At 40.0% G+C, this 22,181-nt stretch overlaps 1 protein-coding gene across 1 annotated transcript in view; it reads left to right on the forward strand.

Moving 5' to 3' along the window:
- Nucleotides 1–6,118: 6,118 nt before the first annotated feature.
- The window catches only part of SLC16A10 (solute carrier family 16 member 10), a 114,038-nt gene continuing 97,975 nt past the window's right edge, over nucleotides 6,119–22,181 (forward strand). Inside the window, exon 1 of the mRNA XM_060616401.2 lies at nucleotides 6,119–6,917. Coding sequence (XP_060472384.1) covers nucleotides 6,584–6,917 — 334 coding nt within the window. The 5' untranslated portion in view covers nucleotides 6,119–6,583. The remainder of the gene's footprint in view (nucleotides 6,918–22,181) is intronic.

The raw sequence follows: 22,181 nt of genomic DNA on the forward strand, positions 1-22,181 counted from the left end.
GCAGGTTTGGATGTAGAAATAGAACATAGTTTCTCTTCACACCCAAAACTTTGCTTCAGTAGGTGGCTTATTGGCATTTATAAGTTAAAAGCTTTCTTGTAAAAAACATTCAAATAAGAAAATCTGATTTAAGTTTCCCCCTTTGATACAGCAAAACAAAATGCTAAACACAAACTTGCCTGATTTAATACGATTTCAGCCCAGAATCCAATTTGGGGTCTAGAATATCTTTTCCAAAGAGCATGGAAACCTAAAATAACTCTTGATTCTTAATGTTTAAGGCACCTTATTATTTTTAAAGTGTTTTATTTTTTCATTTCACATCATGACATCTTTTCTTTCACCAACTTAGAAATTTGAGAAAGGCAAAGGAAAGCCGTGAAGGTGAAGGCAAAGCCAACTTGTGGCTTAACTAGAATGGAACTTCTGTTTTTATTGGTAAACTTCAGTATATGCCCTTCACTCAGACCATAGTCTAGAAGAATACTTTGCTCTGAGTAAATGAACCAATTGTTCCAAACAGATCTAGTTAGTAATGGGAGAGAGAGATTTTGTATCAGATTATTATTAAAAAATTTTTTTTAAAATGTTTATTTTTGAAAGGGAGAGAGACAGAGTGTGAGCAGGGAAGGGGCAGAGAGAGAGGGAGACACAATCTGAAGCAGGCTTCAGACTCTGAGCTGTCAGCACCGAACCTGATGTGGGGCTCGAACTCACGAACCATATCCTGACCTGCGCCGAAGTTGGACACTTATCCAACTGAGTCACCCAGGCACCCCATATCAGATTATTATTATTATTTTTATATTAAATTTTTTTTAAATGTTTTTATTTATTTTTGAGACAGAGAGAGACAGAGCATGAGCAGGGAAGGGGCAGAGAGAGAGGGAGACACAGAATCGGAAACAGGCTCCAGGCTCTGAGCCGTCAGCCCAGAGCCCGACGCGGGGCTTGAACTCACAGACTGCGAGATCATGCCCTGAGCCGAAGTCGGATGCTCAACTGACTGAGCCACCCAGGCGCCCCTTGATTATTTTTTTAATTGAAGTATAATTGACATAATATATCCTATTGGTTCCAGGTGTGCATCATAATGATTCAATATTATTATACATTATGAATGACCTACACCATAAGTCTTGTTACCATCTGTCATCATGCAGTTATTATAATATTACTATCTTCCCTATGCTATACATCATCATGACTTATTTGTATTATAACTGGAAGTTTGTACCTCTTAATTCCCTTCACCTATTTCTGCCATTCTTCAACCCCCAACTGCTCCCCACCCTGATAATAACAATTTGTTTCTCCCATCTACGAGTGTGTTTCTGTTTTGTTTTGTTTGTTCACTTATTTTTAGGTTTCACATATACGTGAAATAATATAGTATTTTTATTTCTCTGTATGGCTTATTTCACCTAGCATAATACCCTCTAGGTCCATTTATGTTGTTGCAAATGGTAAGATTCATTTTTTTCATGGCTGAGTAATATTCTATTACATCGATATATTACAACTTTTTTACCCATTCAGCTATTGATGGACCTTTAGGTTGCTTCCATATCTTGGTTTTGTAAGTAATGCTTCATCACATAGGGATGCATATATCTTTTTGAATCGATGTTTTTGGTTTTTTTTGGATAAATATTTAGAAGTGGAGTTGCTAGATTGTATGGTAGTTCTATTTTTAATTTTTTTGAGGAATCTCCATACTGTTTTCCATAGTGGCTGTACCAATTTACATTCTAACCAACAGTGTATGACGATTCCCTTTTCTCCACATCGTTGCCAATACTTATTGTCTTTTTGATAATAGACAGTCTGATAGATGTGAGGTGATATCTCATTGTGGTTTTGATTTGCATTTCCTTGATTAGTGATTAGTGATGTTGACCATCTTTTCATGTGTCTGTTGGCCACCTGTGTATCTTCACTGGAAAAATGTATATTCAAGTCCTCTGCCCATTTTTAAATTGGGTTATGTGTTTTTTTGGTATTAACTTGTACAAATTCTTTATATATTTTGGATATTAACTCCTTAGTGGATGTATGATTTACAAATATCTTGTCCCACTCAGCAGGTTCCCTTTTCATTTTGTTGATGGTTTACTTCATTGTGCAAAAGGTTTTCAGTTTGATGTAACAATTTTATCTTTCTTTTTCTTTTTCATTTTAGAGAGAGAGAGAGAAAGTGTGGGAGAGGGGTAGAAGGAGAGAGAGAGAGAGAGACAGAGAGAGACAGAGAGAGACAGAGAGACAGAGAGAATCTTAAGCAGGCTCTATGCTCAGTGCAGAGCCCCACATGGGTCTTGATCCCGTGACTCTGGGATCATGACCTGAGCTGAAATCAAGAGTTGGATGCTCAACTGACTAAGCCACACAGTTGCCCCAGTTTGAGGTAATTCTATTTGTTTATTTTAGCTTTCATTGCCCTGCCTGAGGAGATGGGTCCAAAATATATTGCTAAACTAGTGTCAAAGAACTTATTGCCTACATTTTCTTCTAGGACTTTTATGATTTCAGGTCCTATACTTAGATCTTTAATCCACACTGAACTTATTTTTGTATATGGTGTAAGATAGGGTCCAGTTTTTTTCTTTTGTATGTAACTGTTCAGTTTTCCTAACACCATTTATTGAAGAGGCTGTTTTTTCCCTATTGTATATTCTTGCCTCATTTGTCATAGATTAATTGAACTTTATGTGACTTTTCTGGGCTTTCTATTCTATTCTGTTCTATTAATCTATGTGTCTGTTTTTGTGCCAGTATCCTACTGTTTTGATTACTATAGCTTTGTAGTATAGTTTGAAATTAGAGAGCTTTGTGCTTCTTTCTCATGATTGCTTTGGCTATTCAGCATGTTTTTAGTTCCATACAAATCTTAGGAGTATTTGTTCTAGTTCTATGAAAAATGCCATTGGTATTTTGATGGAGATTGCATTGAATCCGTAGATTGTTTTGGGTAGTATGTACATTTTAACAATATTCTTTCATTCTACGAGCATGGAATATCTTCCCATTTATTTGTGTTGTAGACTTTGTATTGGGTTTTGTAAGGGGTGCATTTTGTGAGTTAGGGAAACAGTGAGTGGTGGAAAATAAATTTCTCTTTAAGGAATAGACAACATAATAGTTGAGGACAGGGATGTCTAAGCTCCTAAATTCAAATATTTTCATATTTTAATTTCCTAACCTGATATATTTGTGATTAAATAAAGGTTGTGTTTATAAAAATGTAAACATCCATTTAAATCGCTCGATTCCGAGTCCCTAGACAGAAACAATGATGTCATCAATAGTAATAATAATGGTAGTAACTGCTAACATTTCCTAAGAACTTGCTGTGCACCAGTCACCATGCTAAGTGGTCTGTGGGCATTAACTTTTTAATCCCTTAAGTCAGAGCTATTCCTAAATCAATCTGCATGAAAAATGTCAAACTTTAATCTGAAAATAAAATACACTATATAATGCTTAGAAATAATGTTATATATATAGTATGTGTAACAATTATATATAAAGTAAAACTTAAACTGTATCATATTTAATACATTGCTATGTACTCATGTATGTATTTTTACAAGAATGGGTTCATGATACATAAACTTTTAAAAAACTTTAGGGGTGCCTGGCTGGCTCAGCCGGTATAGCATATGACTCTTTTTTTTTTTCTTAATGTTTATTTATTTACTTTTGAGACAGAGAGAGACAGAGCATGAATGAGGGAGAGTCAGAGAGAGAGGGAGACACAGAATCCGAAGCAGGCTCCAGGCCCTGAGCTGTCAGCACAGAGCCCGACGTGGGGCTCGAACTCACAGACCGTGCGATCATGACCTGAGCTGAAGTTGGACGCTTAACCGACTGAGCCACCCAGGCGCTTCTTTCTTTCTTTCTTTCTTTCTTTCTTTCTTTCTTTCTTTCTTTCTTTCTTTCTTTTTAGCATATGACTCTTGATCTCAGGGTCATGAATTCAAGCTCCACACTGAGCCTAGAGCTTAAAGATTTTTTTTTAGATACATTTTATATTTAGAAGTATTTTAGATTTATAGAAATATTGCAAAGATAGTACAGAGTTCCCATCCCTTTTCACCCTCTTCACCCATTTTCTCCTATTATTAACATCTTAATTCACATTCCACACTCATTACAATTAATAAGCCAATATTAATAATTAACTGAAGTCTGTATTTTATTCAGATTTCCTTATTTATTTATTTATTTATTTATTTATTTATTTATTTATTTAGAGGGAGAGAGAACAAGGGCGCCTGAGTGGGGTAGGGGCAGAGGGAGAGGGAGAGAGAGAATCCCAAGCAGACTCTATGTGCAGCATGGAGCCAGATGTGGGGTGCAATCTCATGAATTGTGAGATCGTGACCTGAGGTGAAATCAAGAGTCGGACACTCAACCAACTGAGCCATCCTTCCCCTAGATTTCCTTATTTTTTTCCTAATGTCCTTTTTCTGTTCCAGGATCCCATCTAGGATGCCACATCACATTTAGTTATTCAGCTGCCTTCAGTTCCTCTTGGATGTGACAGTTTCGCAGACTTTCCTTGTTTTTCATGACCTTAACAGTATTGACAAGTACTTGTCAGTTGTTTTATAGAATGTCCCTCAGTTGGGATTTGTTTAGTATTTTTAAAAAAATTTTTTTAAGTTTATTTATTTATTTTGAGAGAGACAGAGAGAGTGAGTGGGGGAGGGGCAGAGAGAGAAGATGGGGCAGAGGATCTGAAGTAGGTTTTGCGCTGACAGCAGAGACCCAGGGTCTCAATTCAGAAATCATGACCTGAGCCACAGTCAGACTCTTCACTGACTGAGCCATCCAGGCACCGTCTGGTTTTGTTTTTTTTTTTTAATGATTAGACTGGGATTATGGGTCTTGAGAGGAAGACTTAATATACTTAATCATTTGCTTATATCGATATTGACTCATGGATATTTACTTTATATTTTGCGTTCTAATCCATGCCTTTTTAAAAATGTACTTTCATGGCTAAGTAAAATGTGGACAGCTTTCGAAGTCAACAGAGGTGAACAACATTTAGAGGTTATGCAGTATGTATTTAATCAACCCGTCACTTTTTCCTTATTTCCAACAATGCTGAAATAACATCCTTGTGCGATCATTTTTGTGCACTCGTGTGACTATTTTTAGTATATTATTCTAACCCCATCTCTAAGACACATTCATTATACCTGAGCTATGTTCCCTTTCTTCAACTATACACTGCGTTCTGTAGCTTAGGCGGTTTTCTCTACCGAGAATGCTCTTCTGCTATCTTTGCCCACTCAATTTCCCTATTTGATTCAGGGCTCAGCTCCAAGGCATCTTGCTGTAGAAGCTCTTCTGTAGTGTTTTGAAGAGAATTTTATGGTTCCATCCTACTTCTCTTTGTTGTCTATGTATTATAATACTCACCATCTGAGCCTCCTGTTTTATCCCAGGACTTTTTCCTGGGTAGTTTATTAATGGGCAGAAGAAGAAGTGAGACCAATCACACTCATCTGTGTCCTCCATTGCAGTGATGAGCCCATAAAATAACTAGTATATTTTGACTTTGAAGCGAAGAACCTGAGTAACTGACACATTTAACTGGGCTCAATTTCATGGCTATTCTTCCTTTCTTTCACATATATTGTTGTTGCTACATGCTTCAGGGAGTTGAATATAGGTGCTAGTTTTTGTTTAAAGTGCAAATAACTGTGCTGTAGTTTAAATGTAATGTTTTCCAGCTGTCTGTCAAAAATGTTACTGGAAGGCTTTGGTATTACAGTGTCTTACAAAATGGGCATTTTAATGTGCCAAGTATTTATAGGAAATTGTATATGAAAGCAGGAGAAATGAAACGATTACATAAGGCCCCTTATACTTCTGACTTTCTTTTAAGTAAGCAGGGGGCATTATGTACCCCAAATATTATGGTTAGTAATAAGAGGTGCATGTCAAAAAGCAAAACAGAAACAAAGCAAAGAGACAACGTTAGTTTGGTTGTGACGCTGTCAGCTGAGGCTAAAGATCTCATACTGCTTTGTGATGACACACCCAGACTGTATTTAGGAAATTCGCGCCCCTTCCTTTAATACTTGGAGACGAGGTAACCCACACATCCGTGACCCCCCAACTAGGTTGGAGGAGGCCTTGCCGCAGGCGCGCGCGCACAGACCGCCAACCGCGGACACCTGGCTCCGGGCTCAGCTAGGCGGGGGGCCCCGCCTCCGATCTACCGAAGCCCAATCATCTGGAGAGTCTGGGGTACGTCCCGCGCCGGCCACGCCCCCAGCCTGCGGGGCGGGGGGCGTCTTTAAGAGCCGGCCGGCCGGCCCCCGACGCAGTAGGGGGTGCGGGGCTGTGGGCTGGAGGCCTGAGTGCTGTGCTCTGGGGTGCCGGCTCGCCTCCGCCTTCCTCCTCGCGGCAGCCTCCGTGCCCTGCGCCGCCGTCCCACCGGGGGCTCCACCGCCCTCTCCTCGGCCTCACCAGCCCGCTGGCCGGGCGCTCGGCGGCTCCTCCGTGAGCCCGCCGGGAACTCGCACCCCTCGCGCTCCCCTGGCTCCCGAGGGGGCCGCCTCGGGCCATGGTGCCCTTCCCCGAGGAGCCCGCCGCCGCGCGGGGGACGAGCGAGGCGCAGCCGCCGGGCCCCGCGCCCACCGGGGCAGCTCCGCTGCCGGGCCCGAGACCCTCGGACGGCCCCGAGGCGGTCGTCGAGAAGGTGGAGGTAGAGCTGGCGGGACCGGCGGGCGCTGAGCCCCCTCAGCCTCCCGAGGGCGGCTGGGGCTGGCTGGTGATGCTGGCGGCCATGTGGTGCAACGGGTCGGTGTTCGGCATCCAGAACGCCTGCGGGGTGCTCTTCGTGTCCATGCTGAAGACCTTTGGGTCCACGGACGATGACAAGATGGTCTTCAAGACAGGTGAGGCGCGGAGCCGGCCGGGGCCAGCCGGGGGTAGGGGGAGAACGGGCATGGGGCCCCTGAGCGCATCCCTCGTGAGGAGTGTGCTCGCGCCGGCTTGTGCGCCTCGGTGGGTCCCTGTGTGTGGGAGAGCGTGAGAGAGGTGGGTCTGTCCCATCGCAAATGCAGCCTGTCGCTCCAGGGGCCTCGGTGTGCCTGGCTTTGTAGTGAATACAGATTTGGGCACGGTGTGTTTGGAAACAAGCCGCAGAACTTATTTCCCAATAAGCAAGAGTAGGGTTTAAGAGTCTACGTATACTTTCCTCTTAATTGTCGAGAGCAAACAACCTTCCAAACCCAACGACACCGCACTGTGATTTTTGCAGTCTCTTATGAGACCGTGACCGTTGGGTTTTCGTTCATGTGCCTCCGGGGCTGCAGAGGGGCGTGTGTGCTGAGGGGAGGCAGGGTTGGCGAGATTAAAGAGATTTATTCCAAGGTCAAGGGGAGTTCCCCCAAGGGAGCTCTGCCAAGAGCCCTGGTTTCGTGGTTTGTTTGTTTGTTTGCTTGTTTTGGGGGGGGGGGGGGCACTGTGTGCTAAATATAGAAAGCATAGGAGGCAGCCAGATCAGGGACCGGGAGGAGGAAGGTGAAGGGTTGCCCTTTCCTGTTGTGTTGTCATATTTAACCATATACTAGACTAGATGAGAAAGTGCAGACTCAACATTTTTTTTCCCTGTAGAGACTTATAATGTGATCTCTTGACAGGCAAAAAACAAGTCCAAGACCTTTTGTATATAACTCTGTTACATACATTATTGTACTTCAACCTGCAAGGCAGGTGTTATCAGCCTTATTTAGGAAAGAAAACTGAAGCTTGGTAAAATAGTGTCTTCGTGAGTAGCAGAATGGAGATAGAACACACATCTTATGACTTAAAGGGCTAAGGGATTTCCATGACTAAATAAGGCTCCTCCCTGCCATTTGAGGAACTTTATATGATTAATAGTCTTTTTTTTAAACCTTAATTTTCTATTTTTAGAGTGACTGTTCCTTAGGACTTTAGTGTGCATGCAAAGAACATGCAAGAGACTGTTCTAACAAATTCTAAGGCAGAGGTAATGTTGGGAGTTTTAAAACCTTTTATAAATACTATTATACTGTATGTATCATTCTGGAGTGTGCTTTTCTTCTACTCTGCATTGTTTGCAATTTATCCACATAATATCTCAACTTGAACTGGTAGCTTAAATTCTTTACATTTTAGCTCCAGGTTTTCCATTGTATGAATATATTATACTTTACTAATGCATTCTCCCTTTAATAAACGTTTAGATTACTTCCAAACTTAATATAAATAATGCTGCAATGAATATTCTCTTTGCATATGTGATAATGTACCATATTTAATCTGGAATTTCTGTTCCTTAAACAGTAGCTCTTGAACTACTGTGTTACGCAGGTCACAGGGCTAGTATTAGGCTAATGTAATATCCTATACTTATTTTTATGGAAGGCAACTGTTGAAAGTCTAGCAGGATTGATATGCATGTGCAATATTGAACAAAAAAAAATTTTTTTTATATGAGCATGGGTATCTGGTAGGGAGAAGCTCAAGGAGGCAGATGGAATTGGTAGAGTCAACATTTTAAGACTGGTTCCTTTAGCATTTAGCATATTCTTGACTAGGATTACAGATTTTTAATGCAGTCAAGATAGCAAGACAAAAGTCTTTTGTTTACCAGTGTTTCTGCCAACTCAGGTGAGTAGGTCCTTTCTATCTGTGGATTTTTTCTCCTTCATTTTATGAGAGTGAGAGTGTGTGAGTGAGCAACTATGGGGTAAAAACCATAGGAGGGCCAGAGTTTTACTGTGTCGCAGCCTTGACCTATCTTCCATCCCCAAAGTTCCTGTTGGCTACAATGTTCCAACACAGGCCACCTGAGGGGGGACAGAGGGGACAGGAACCTGCTCTCTTGAGCTTTTTGAAGCTATTTTCAGTTTTGATGAATATCCTTCTCCATTTACTCAGTTGAATCCTTGACGATTTTCAGTTATGTTTGTGTATATGTGGGTGTATATTGTATAAATAGTTATCCAAATATGCCAGCTAAATACTGAAAATCTTTTTACTTCTGCACATGACTCCCATGTATGGTTGTGCCCTTGCACAAAGGTGCCCAACTCAGGGTAAGTGGTGCCTGAAAACCAGCCTGTGCTCTGGGTGCCCGCCTATATACTTGTAATGGCCCTGTATGACATAGCAGCTACATTGAATCTTTACTTGGATACTATGTGATACAGAGCTGATAACTGATACAATTTAAGGTCTAAGGAAGAACAAAGATTTAACCTCATCTGTGAAAAAATGGTAACAAGATACTCTTTAAGCCAGTTACTACTGAGACCTACCCACCCCCTGTGCCAGCCCAACACACACACACACACACACACACACACACACACACACACACACACGCAGGTGTTTCATAGTCCATCCTTCACAGCAGGTATTAAAGTATTTGAGAATACCTGAAGTTTGACTGTTCAGGCTTCTTTATTTTGATATTCTAATGCTGAGTCATCTGTGATCAAACAGATGCAAGCTTCAAGTACAATACAAAAAATATCTGAATTGTTTAAAGCTTTTATTTTTCAAACTTTTGGTCCATTTTTTATTACTGTTATTCATGATTGATAATCTCAGCATTAGAGAGCATTTAATTCTGTCTCCATGTTTTCATTGGTTTCTTCATAGTGATGAGCCCTAGGGCACATAGGGAGGTAGTGATGGAATGCAAATTGAGGTTTCTAAATGATAGTTCACTTTTCTTGAGAACTACCTATGTGCCAGGCCCAGTGCCTGCATTCCTATTTAAACATTACAACAAGTCCAGGATATTGGCTTAAACATCTTTCTTTTCAGATGTGGAAACTCAGGCTTACAGAGTTTAAGTAAGCAGTGGAGCCAGGATTCAGCCTCAGGCTTATGTCTCTAGAAATGGGGTTTTTAATGATTGATCATATTGCATTGAGTAGATAACTTTTGCTAATTCAGTGTTCTTAAAATTTTTTTAAACATTTATTTATTTATTAAAAAAATTTTTTTAAACATTTTCTCATTTTTGAGAGTGAGAGAGACAGAGCATGGGGGGGGGGGGAGGGGCAGAGAGAGGGGAGACACAGAATCTGAAGCAGGCTCCAGGCTTTGAGCCATCAGCACAGGGCCCGATGCGGGCTTGAACTCACAGAGTGCGAGATCGTGACCTGAGTCGAAGTTGGATGCTTAACTTACTGAGCCACCCAGGCACCCCAACGTTTATTTATTTTTGAGAGAGAGAGAGAGAGAGAGAATGCAAGCAAGGGAGGGGCAGAGAGAGAGAGAGGGAGACACAAGATCTGAATGAAGCAGGCTCTGAGCTGTCAGCACAGAGCCCGATTCAGGGCTTGAACTTGTGAACCATGAGATTATGATCTGAGCAGAAGTCAGACGCTTAACTGACTGAGCCACCCAGGCGCCCCTGCTAATTCAGTATTCTTTATGTTGTATATCAATTCAAGCATTAATTGAGCACTATTCCAGGCATTCTAGGGTTGGAAAAGAAGTCTGAAAGGTCATGATCTCACAGTTTGTGAGTTGGAGCCCCAAGTCAGGCTCCTTGCTGACAGCACAGGGTCTGCTTGGGATTCTGTCTGTCTCTACCCCTCTCCTGTGTGTGCACTGGAGCAATTTCTCACTCTCTGTCTCTTTCAAAATAAAGAAAAGGCTTAAAAAGTCTGAAAGATTAGGGTGCCTGTTTCTTGATCTTACTTTGCTATCAATAAACGATTGCCAATTGTTAATGTCTCATTGAAATAGATTTTTGTAGAGGGACTTCTATGGAGAAACAAGATAATTTCATATGGCATTTAAGCAAAAATCTGGGGTTTCCTTTGAAGAACCATGTTCCTTTAGATTGATCCACGGTAGGATGATGTTTCCAGACAGAACTGAAAAGGAGCCTTTCTCAGGCTTACTTCTTTTCAGGCTATCTTAACTCTGCCTATGCAAAACAAAAACAAAACAAAAAAAACCAACAACAAAAAAACCAACCAAAAAACCTCTTCCGATACAACTGATGATCCACCCAAAATTTCTCAGGAAAGGCCCTGAAGAAATTCATTCACACGAAGATATAGGTTAGTTTATACATCTTCGTGTTACTCCTTATTCATTCTTCAACTGTTTACCAAGTTTCTGACACTCTGTGCTGGGCACTAGAGATGGTAATTGAGAGAAACAAGGTCAGCTGTTCCCAAGGATTTTTTGATCTTCTGTGGGATACAAATGAGTAAACAGAATACTTCCCTGAGGCATTTGCAATATATCCGTGCTCAATCTTATTTTAAAAAGCTGAAATTCTAAGGGAATTCCAGTGAATGGTGAGGGCTGAGAAAGGCATTTGATGGCCTCTTTCTCTATGGTAATAAATCTTACTTTATTAATTTGAGACTTTGGAAAGGGCAAGCAAGCTGAACTGCAAGTTAGGCAGTAGAACTAATGGAAAGTGTTGAGTGTATCCCAGCCCCACTGTGTTACCCTGGCTGCTGATGACATGGTACTCAGAGGTCTGCCTCACACCTCCTGCTGCATCAGAGGAAACAAGCTGGGCTCGAGTGGTCTCTTTTCAGTTGAACTTTTACTGGTTCACATGTGCACAGGCAAATCTGATGCTTTTGGGAACACGAAAATAATTACTACCACTAACTGGAACATTATTTTCCCTTAGAAATCACTACTTGGCTGGATATTGGAAAACCCATTTTTGGTTCCTTCATGGAATTGATAAAGAGTCAAGGGTACTTTTCAGACGCAGTGCTGTGGACACTCTGGGATCTTACGAGGGTATTAATCTAGTTTACTTCCCTGCTTTCTTCCTGGAGAAAGAAATATTTTAATGGCATATTCACTTTTTAAATATATTTATTTAAAACAAGTATGTTTTCAGAATCAGTATTCAGAGTAGTTAATGATATTCTTTTGGAGATAGGATATCTTTGTGGTCCAGAGGCTTGGTCAAGTAAATTCTGAAGGCTTCTTTGGGAATTCCAGAGGCTTCTTTCAGTAATTCCCAAAATGTGTTCTTTAATAACCTTCTTCAAAGTGGAGGTCTGTGGTTAAACAAGTTTGGGAAACACGGTGCATTATCCTCCTTTCTTGGATATTTAAAGTAGAAATCAAGGTATTAAAAATTCAGTAGTTTTAAAGAGAAGTAGATTATTAAAAAGGTTCCAAAAGGGAGGCTCTTTGTCTACAATCTTTAATGCAACTCTGCCTTCTCTGTGTGGAGGTAGATCACTCTTTAGACAGTTAAAAATCACAAAGTAGGATTTTCAATAGCACTTAAGGAGCAATACATCTTGTTAGATCTTTCAGTATAATCCTACTAGCACCTCTCAAACTTCAAGTCAGTTCATGTTCCTGAAGGTTTAAAAAAAAAAAAAAGTTTTCCAGGCACCCGGGTGGCTCAGTCAGTTAAGCGACTGACTTCAGGTCAGGTCATGATATCTCAGGGTTTGTGAGTTTGAGCCACCCCCCCCTCACCCCCCCCCCTTCCCCGCCATGCCCACCATCCCCCCCCCCCGCCCCAACTTGTGCGCACACTCTCTCTTTCTCTCTCAAAATAAGTAAACTTAAAAAAAAAAATTAACTGCTCAAAGAACAAAATCAATCAAAAATAAATGGATACCAGAATTATGTCAGGAGGGGTTTTGAGATATCTTTTTGAATAAATTATACTCTGTGCTCCTGATGTGATTTGCTATATCTTTTGGATGGGTTCTTGTTGAATCTGTGTTGCAGTTCCTTGAGGCTTCATCCTAGGCCATGTACTTCACTTGTCCTACCTTCCTGTGTGTCTCATACACCCTATGGCTCCAGGCACTATTTTGGGGTTGTTATTTCCAAATTTCTTTAATGTGTTCCTGACCCGTATTCATTATATTGGGACAGTTCCATGTGGATACACAGGTATATCATACTCAACTAAAATGAACTCATTTTTTAGCCACCCCATATTATATATATATATATATATATATCTCCACCAAAAAGAATAGCCCACTTGCAAATAGACATATCCTTCCTTCTGAATTCTCCGTGCATGACGCCTCTGGTTGCTTGAGTCAGAAACCTGGAATTCATCTTAATTTCTTATTTCTGCCTTTTCCTTTCCTATTTTGTTAAATCAGACACAGTCCTTTTGCATTGACCTCCTTAATGTCTCATAAATCAATCCCCTTCTTTTCCTTTAGTACTGTCTTAATTCATGCCTTCATTAATTTTGGCCTCAATTATTGTCATAATGCTTTAACTGGTCCACCTGTCCTCAGTTATACACTTGAGTGACTTCTCTAAAACTTAGGGCCATATCATTTTTCTGTTTAAAAGCCTGCAGTGAAACTCATTACTTCTAGGAAAACGTTGAGCTCCATACACCAAAGGACTTCAAGTTCTGGCCCTTGCCTGACCCGTTAGCCTTGTCTCTCACCTCTGTTCCTTCTTGTTCTTTGTGTTTTGGCCAAGCTGAAAGCCTTGTGCTTTTCCAAATTTATCCTGCTATCTTTTGCCTCTATGCCTTTATGTGTGCCTCTCCTCTCTTCAATGTAGTTGTTAGTCCTTGTAAGATTCTGATGAAATGGTTAGCCATTTTATTCCTTTTGTCACAACCATGGGAGAAAACAATGATTTTATGCAAGTGTTGTTACATTTTTGATGCAATTGGAATGTTTTGGGAGTAACATGAATTCAAATGAGTTAGGAATTAAATTTAAAGTGGAAGACAGAGCAGGTGCCTGGCTGGCTCAGTCAGTAGAGTATGGAAAGGGAAGGGGAGGGGGAGGAGGATCTCTGGGTGGTGAGTTTGAGCCCCATGTTGAGGATAGAGATTATTCTTAAAAAAGACTTAAAGTGGAAGACCGAGAATGTAATTGCAGTCTATTCTAATCTAGCATTCTGTGAGTGGTATTTTAAAGAGAATCCATATTTAAGTGATAATTTGCACAGTCCTTTATCATAAATAAAGAGCTTTCATACACATTAACATTATTTTTTTAGAGTAGCCTTGTAGCGTGCTGTTACCTCCATTCACAGATAAGAAAGTTTTAACTTGCACAGTTTTGGGTTGGGGCACATGATATCAGTGTTTATATTTTTCAAGTTGAACTTAAGAGCATCTTTTCAGCTGTGTAAAAATTTGTGCTTATGTTAAAGTTGTCCTGAAATGTAGAACCTTGCCTATTTTCTTCCTTGAAACTATTTTCTGCTTATTTCCCTATATATTCTCTAGAACTTTAATAGTGTCTTGTACCCAAGATATCAGAAATCCTGGGAAGTTGCTTTTGGAATAGAATTCTATTTAGAGTTATTACAATCCAATTAGAGATCTGATCTCATATTCAGATTAAACAAACAAACCTTGACAAAAACAAACCAAACCCCAAACACTACTTGAAAAGTTGGCTCACCATGGCTCTGAGCATTAGCCTAGCCTGGTGCCACCCATGAACGATGGTGTTTTTATTGGCAGTGATTCAGAATGAGCAACTCCAGCACTCCTGGGAGCTATACAAACCCACCACACCATAGCCAGTTCTTCTGAGACTGTAGTTATGGAGGAAAGCAGTGCTTTCAGATGTACATGTACATGTACCAAATGCTAAAGTAATGCTAAGGTATCTTCATTAACAGCAGAAATAATTCCCTACCTTGAATATAGGAACCAGAGCTAAAAGAACTAAGACAATGACATGCCTTATTTCCAAGTTGCAAGTATTTTTTCATTTCAATAATTTTTAATTATGGGGATACATATGAAATACAGATGTGAAATAATGTATATGGACCAAAGCAGTGTTTCTGCTTAAGTTAATTCTGGAAAGATATAGGAGTCTGAGAAGGCAGCCCAGATCCACACCCCCCCCACCACCACGAGGAGCATATCAGAAGTTCCAGAGAAGCACATTTAATTTACAAAAGGATAGTCAAGATTATAATTCTGTATGCGAAAAACAAAAGAATCTAATTATTTCCATAATACAACCAAAAGTGACAAAATCTTAGCTGGTGGATAAATACAGAAGCATGGCTTTATCTTTTGAATATTATGGCTACTCATTCAAAAGGTAAACTACCCTTAGAGGTGTGCATCAAGGATTATGAGACTTCTGTGTTTATCAAGAGGGAACAAAGTTGGCCAGAAACACTGCTCCCCCATAAGGAAGAGAATCACTGACTAGAGTTTATGCATTGGTATGCTGTTCAGCTATTACTTTTTTTTTTCCTTTGCTAAAGTAAATTGCATCAGCAGTGTTCTGTGTGTATTCAGAAAGTCAAAATTTATTCTTGTGACAAACTTAGACTGGATTCAAAACCAATTCTCTGATATGCTTTATAAAAGCAGTAAACCACTATTCATTAAATGGAGGTATTTCTTGACTCTTCTGGGTAGATTGGTATTAATGCCAAGTCGAGTGGGTTAGTCTGGTGGCCTTTTAATAGTAAAAACCTTTTCATCTTGCTTAATTATCCTTTTTATTAGTTTTGACTTCATGTTCCATTTTTTCAAATGGCAGCATCTCAAAGGATTCACATTTGTCAATAGTTGTTTAAACGACATTCCACAAAGTTAATTGATGTTTTAGTGCAGTCGGGGGCAGAAAGTTGCCATTGTTGCTCTATACTAATGCAACACTCAAACTTTGGCAGCAATATCCTTAACTTCATACTTCTCCCTCAGTGCCAGGATTTTGGATTTCTTACTTTCTATTAGTTTATCTGTGGCCTCTAAGTTTTCCATGTTGAATAAGTATTACTTTTATAATAATAAAAATATTAATATTAAAAATAATTCACCATTAGCATTAGAAATACTAACTTTCATGACTATAGTAGTAAACTTGCCCTAAGAATAAGATGTTCTATAGGAATAAATGATAGATGTATGAGGGTTTCTTTTTTAATTTTTGATTTTTTAAAATGTTTTTATTTAGTTTTGAGAGAGAGAGAACATGAGCAGGGGAGGGACAGAGAGAGAGAGGGAGACACAGAATCTGAAGCAGGCTCCAGGATCTGAGCTGTCAGCACAGAGCCTGACGTGGGGCTCAAACTCATGAACCATGAAATCATGGCCTTGACCAAAGCTGGACGCTCAACGACTGAGCTACCCAGGTGTCCCTGTTTTTTTTTTTTTTTTTTTTTTTTAGCTTATTTATTCATTTTGAGAGTGAGTGAGAGAGTAAGCAGGGGAGGGGCAGAGAGAGAGGGAGTAGAGGGAATCCTAAGCAGGCTCTGTACTGCCAGTGAGGAGCCCCACAAGAGGCTTGAACTCACAAACTGTGAGATCATGACCTGAGCCGAAACCAAGAGCCTGCTGCTTAACCAGCCGAGCCACCCAGGCGCCCCTATATGTGTGGAATTTTAGTTTTAGGTGTTATGTTTTGTCTCCTACTCAAGAGAAAAATGTTAATTATGGAATAGTCTGGAAATGGAAAGCCAATGAATACTAAATGTTAACTCTTCAAATTTATAATGGATGCATATATACCAGTGTTCTTACATGTGTATAGATGTCATTAGTATGGAGCCACAATCCCTACAGGGGGGTTTGAGGCAGGGCCCCATAGTCAGATACCTTGATAGTTCTGCAGCAAAATCTATGAGTATTCAGAGCAAATGGGACAAATAAAGGCCATAGTTTCATGTCCGTTCAGTTTTTTTTTTTTTTAAGTTTTCTTTTAGTGTTTATTTATTTTTGAGACAGAGAGAGACAGAACATGAATGGCGGAGGGGCAGAGAGAGAGGGAGACAACAGAATCCAAAGCAGGATCCAGGCTCTGAGCTGTCAGCACAGAACCTGATGTGGGGCTTGAACTCACGAACTGGGAGATCATGACCTAGATGAATCGGACGCTTAACCAACTGAGCCACCCAGGCACCCCCCAGGTTATATTTTGCTTCCAAGTGAGTGTTGATATCATCATACAAAAAACTTTGGGTTTGGGATTTCAGAATTGCCAATACGGAATTGTAGATTTACATGTAAATATTTACTTTTGTTGGGGCACCTGGGTGGCTCAGTCGGTTGGGTGATCGACTTCTGCTTTGGTCATAATCTCACGGTTCGTGAGTTCAAGTCCCCTGTCCAGCTCTGTGCTGACAGCTCAGAGCCTGGAACCTGCTTTGGATTCCGTGTCTGCCTCTCTCTCTGCCTGTCTCTCTTGCTCATGCTCTGTGTCTCTCTCTCTCTCAAAATTAAATAAACATTAAAAAATATTTACTTCTGTTTTTGGTTTCTCAGTAAACATTCTTTTTAAGGTACATTTTTCTGTATCACATGGTATACCTACTTAAGGTTTTCAGTAAGCGTGTTCTTCTGCTGTACTGGTCTATCCTAGATTACTAACCAGCCCCTTTGACTGGATGTTTGAATTGTAGGCAGTGCTATGCAGTATAAGTATCATATCTATATACATCTTTGAACAAATTGTTTTTTCTCCTGTGGATTGCTTCCTTAGGGTATATGTAAAAGTAAGATTACTGGTTCAAAGGGTATGAACAACTTTATAACACTTGTTACACATTGCCAGGTTGTTCTTTAGAGAACTTGAGCCAGGTTACTGTGTACTAGCAATATATTGGTTACCTGAAAATCCTACCAGTGTTTTATTTTTATTAATATTTGCTAATTCAATAAATGCCAATGCTATTTTTAAAAAGCAGCTTTAGATTATATTTCATTGCTTTTAGGGCTATGTGTTTTCCCAGTTTTTGAGCTCTTTAGAAGCAGCAACATGGTTTGGCAGTTATATGTAATATCTGGAAATACAAGGGGGCATATAGCAGTAAATATCTTAGAGTAAAACTTTGTTACCATGGGTGGGAATGCTAGGAAGGCCTGAGATTATTCTCGTTTTTATTCTCACCTGACACACCTTGCTAGGTGGGGCACACCCTTGTTCCCATTCATCTTTTCTCAGCACAGGTGTTGATCAGGGCCTTCTATGGGATTAGAAGTGGGGATGGAAACTAACCATCTGGAGACTTGGCCAGAAGTACTTCCTGACTCTTCCAGGTGGCACCTAATCCTTCAGAGGATCAAGTCTGCATGAGCAGCCCTGTCTCCTTCTCTGTGCTATCGTCTTGCCTCAACCTTCTCCAGACCCAGCCAGTTTGGTTAAAAATAGCTTTAATTAATTAATTTGGGTGTATGTGTGTTACAGTTGTTGTTGTTGTTGTTTTGCTTTTAGTTTTAAAAAGATCTAGAAATCCTTTATTGAATACAAACCATGTACTAGGGGTCATGCAAGAAACAAACAAATTTGACTTCTTGAAGCAAAATGCCATGTACATAAATAACTCTAATGCAATATGCTACACTTATTTGAGTGCAGTATACATAAGATCTAGGATTTTAAAGGAAGGCAAAATGTTTTCTAACTGGGCTGATCAGGGAAGGCTTCATGGCAATAGCTTTTGAGTTAGGCTTTAAAGTATTGGTAGACTTTTCCTCAGCAGATATAGCAGAAAAAGGTATTTCAGGTGGAGTGCAAGGCCTAGGCAAGGGCTAGGAGGCAGCCTAATAAGGGATTTTTTTTGTGCTTTAGTCTATATTTTATCTTGTTTTATCTATCCAATAATCATATGATATAACTGCTATTATGATTGTCCTGCTTTAGATGGGCAGCTAAGGCTAGTGAGCAGTGGGGCTGCATTTGAACTTAAGTCTCTTGCATTAGGACCCAGGCTCTTTATACCTGAGTACACACTGGACTTATTAAGTGAATGCAAGGTGTTTGGTTTGCCTAGGGCCAGGGTATATATGTAAGGAAAGTCGCAGAAGATAAGGCTGGAAAAGAATGAGGGAGCTGGGGAACACAATGTTTGAATGCCAGGTTAAGAAGTTTGGATAATAAGCAATGGGGAGATATTGAAGGTGTCTGAAGTGTGCCTTAAAAAGATGTGACTGGGTTGCAGAGGGAAATACTTAGGAGGAACGCCAATTACAAAATTGTTGGCTGAGAGTTGGGTGAGATTTGAGGCCACAGTTGTTGAAATGGGAAGGAAGGGACCGATGAGAAACATTTTAAAGGATAGACTGAGGGAACTTTAGCAAATGATGGGTGTAGACTGTGACATGGAAGCATAGATGATGCCTATGTCTGGAGTCTATGTCTTAATACTTTACATATATATATATATATATATATATATATATATATATATAATATGAATATGTATATATTTTGACAACATAATTTATTGTCAAATTGGTTTCCATACAATACCTAGTGCTCATCACAACAAGTGCCCTCCTCAATGCCCATCACCCACTTTCCCCTCTCTCCCACCCCCCATCATCAACTCTCAGTTTGTTCTCAGTATTTAAGAGTGTCTGATGGTTTGCCTCCCTCCCTCTGTAATTTTCCCCCCCTTCCCCTCCCCTGTGGTCTTCTGTTAAGTTTCTCAGGATCCACATATGAGTGAAAATATACAGTATCTTTTTCTGCCTGACTTATTTCACTTAGCATAATACCTTTCAATTCCATCCACGTTGTTGCAAATGGCCAGATTTCATTCTTTCTCATTGCCAAGTAGTACTCCATTGTATATATAAACCACATCTTCTTTATCCATTTGTCAGTTGATGGACATTTAGGCTCTTTCCATAGTTTGGCTATTGTTGAAAGTGCTGTTATAAACATTGGGGTACATGAGCCCCTAGGCATCAGCACTCCTGTATTCCTTGGGTAGATTCCTAGCAGTGCTGTTGCTGGGTAGTTCTATTTTTTAATTTTTTGAGGAACCTCCACACTGTTTTCCCAAGCGGCTGCAGTTTGCATTCCCACCAACAGTGCAAGAGGGTTCCCGTTTCTCCACATCCTCGCCAGCATCTATAGTCTCCTGATTTGTTCATTTTAGCCACTCTGACCGGCGTGAGGTGGTATCTCAGTGTGGTTTTGATTTGTATTTCCCTGATGAGGAGTGATGTTGAGCATCTTTTCATGTGTCTGTTGGCCACCTGGATGTCTTCTTTAGAGAAGTGTCTGTTCATGTCTTCTGCCCAATTCTTCACTGGATTATTTGTTTTTTGGGTGTGGAGTTTGGTGAGTTCTTTATAGATTTTGGATACTATCTGATATGTCATTTGCAAATATCTTTTCCCATTCTGTTGGTTGCCTTTTAGTTTTGTTGATTGTTTCCTTTGCAGTGCAGAAGCTTTTTATCTTGATGAGATCGCAGTAGTTCATTTTTGCTTTTAATTCCCTTGCCCTTGGGGATGTGTCAAGTAAGAAACTGCTGCGACTGAGGTCAGAGAGGTTTTTTCCTGCTTTCTCCTCCAGGGTTTTGATGGTTTCCTGTCTCATTCCTTCATCCATTTTGAGTCTATTTTTGTGAATGGTGTAAGAAAGTGGTCTAGTTTCATTCTTTTGCATGTTGCTGTCCAGTTCTCCCAGTACCATTTGTTAAAGAGTATGTCTTAGTACTGTTTAAACTGGGAGCCCCACATTTTCATTCTGTACCAGTGCTACATATTATGTAGACAGTTCTGGATGGTGCCATTGTCAGGACTTGAGGAGGAGGAGTTGACAGGGAAAGATTGACTCAGATGTTAGACATTTGAATGTTAAATGCCAGCAGGACATCAGGGGATGGATATCAGATAACTGGAAATGTAAACCTGGAGCCTCAGAATGAAGCTGAAGCTAGAGGTAGAGCTTTGGAAAGACCATGTGTCTCTAAGAGGAACATGATGTTGATAATAGAAACCCAGAAATTCTGTCTCAAGCAGACCTGGGGGCTTCTCCTAGGTAGTTTAGTTAGTGTCCCTTGAAATCGTCTTATTTAAAATTAACAAAACTTCGTTCCTTAAAGTCTTTCTAGCATTTAGATTTCTCTAATTCAGATCTGCAACTTCCCAAAGGTCAGAATTGGTTTTTTTACTATCATTGTCTTAAGTATTTCCAAAACGTAGTCCTGAGAATTATTTTTTCCCTGTAGTTTAGCATAATCTCTAAGGCTATTGACATTTACTCTTCTTTCAAGCATGATGTAATTAAGCCAGTCTGTAAGTCTTATTTTCAAGATGTTTAGTTTTAATTCATTTATGTATTTCAAATTGAAATGTAAAGTATTGACAGTGGTGGAAAACCCGTTCAACAGGCAAATGTTATCTTGTAGATCAGTTTTCAGGGTATAGTAACTGAGTCAGCTACTTCATTTACAATTCATAATGAAAATAGCTAACTCTTTAGTGTAGGCTGACTTTTTAAAAAATTATCTAGGAAAACTAGGAAATCAGAATAAATGAATTTAAGTTCTCTGACTAGCACTAGGGTGGAATATTGCACATTTGTTTAAGAAACATGATTGACTTTTCCAAGTTCGTCACACTAGATATCTGAGGTCTGGCAGTGGGAGGAGGAGGTGTCCTCATGTGCTTGCTGACTGGGAATGGAGTTGGTTGTAATTCAGATAATAACTGGACGTCTGACTATGCTCAGGTATATTTTGCCTTAGTTTCCTGTCACATAGTGTAACAGTGAGACTCAAGCAAGATAATAGAATGTCAAAGTGCTTTTGGATGCGTAAAACAGCACAGATATGTCAAACAATGTTGTTATTGAGCAGCTTGGCATAGTGCCTATATGCGGGGGGTGTGTGTTGACTCACATGCTGTGCGGTAATCTTTTAGAACTCAGGTCCTGAATTGCTCTCTTGTGATCGAAGCCCGGTTGAAGGTGTTGGAAGTGCAGTGACCCTGGAGGAAGAACCTGTAAAAGCAGGGGGTGGATGAAAGGCAATTGATAGTTGTGTAAGAAGAGGGTATCTGCCCTTTTTTTTTTTTTTTTTGTAAGATACTCTTACCTTTGCAGTAACTGTTTTATCTTTTCATATCATTTGGCTTCATTTACAAGTTGTGTATTAAAGCACATGTCAAGATTTAAGGCAGTATTTTTTGACCATGCTTGTCTCCTGTTGTGCTTGCTGGGATGAATTGAAGTCCTGGCTTGCTGACAAGTAAATTTGATATCTGACAGTTACGGAGAGAAGAGGAAAAGGGAAGTCCAACTGAAGCATTTTTTCCTCAGAGTTTGATAAACAGAAGCCATGTAATCTTTTAAATCCCATGCCAACATTACAGGCAGAAAAAGACTTGCTAATAGCAAAGGTCAGGAATCACAAAAGAGCACTGTAAGTTTTTGGTATTGACTTCAAAACACACTGTTTTCTATAGTTTAATGTTC

The sequence above is a fragment of the Panthera onca genome, chromosome B2 (genome assembly GCF_046562875.1).
Source record: "Panthera onca isolate mPanOnc1 chromosome B2, mPanOnc1 haplotype 2, whole genome shotgun sequence".
Taxonomy (NCBI): domain Eukaryota; kingdom Metazoa; phylum Chordata; class Mammalia; order Carnivora; family Felidae; genus Panthera; species Panthera onca.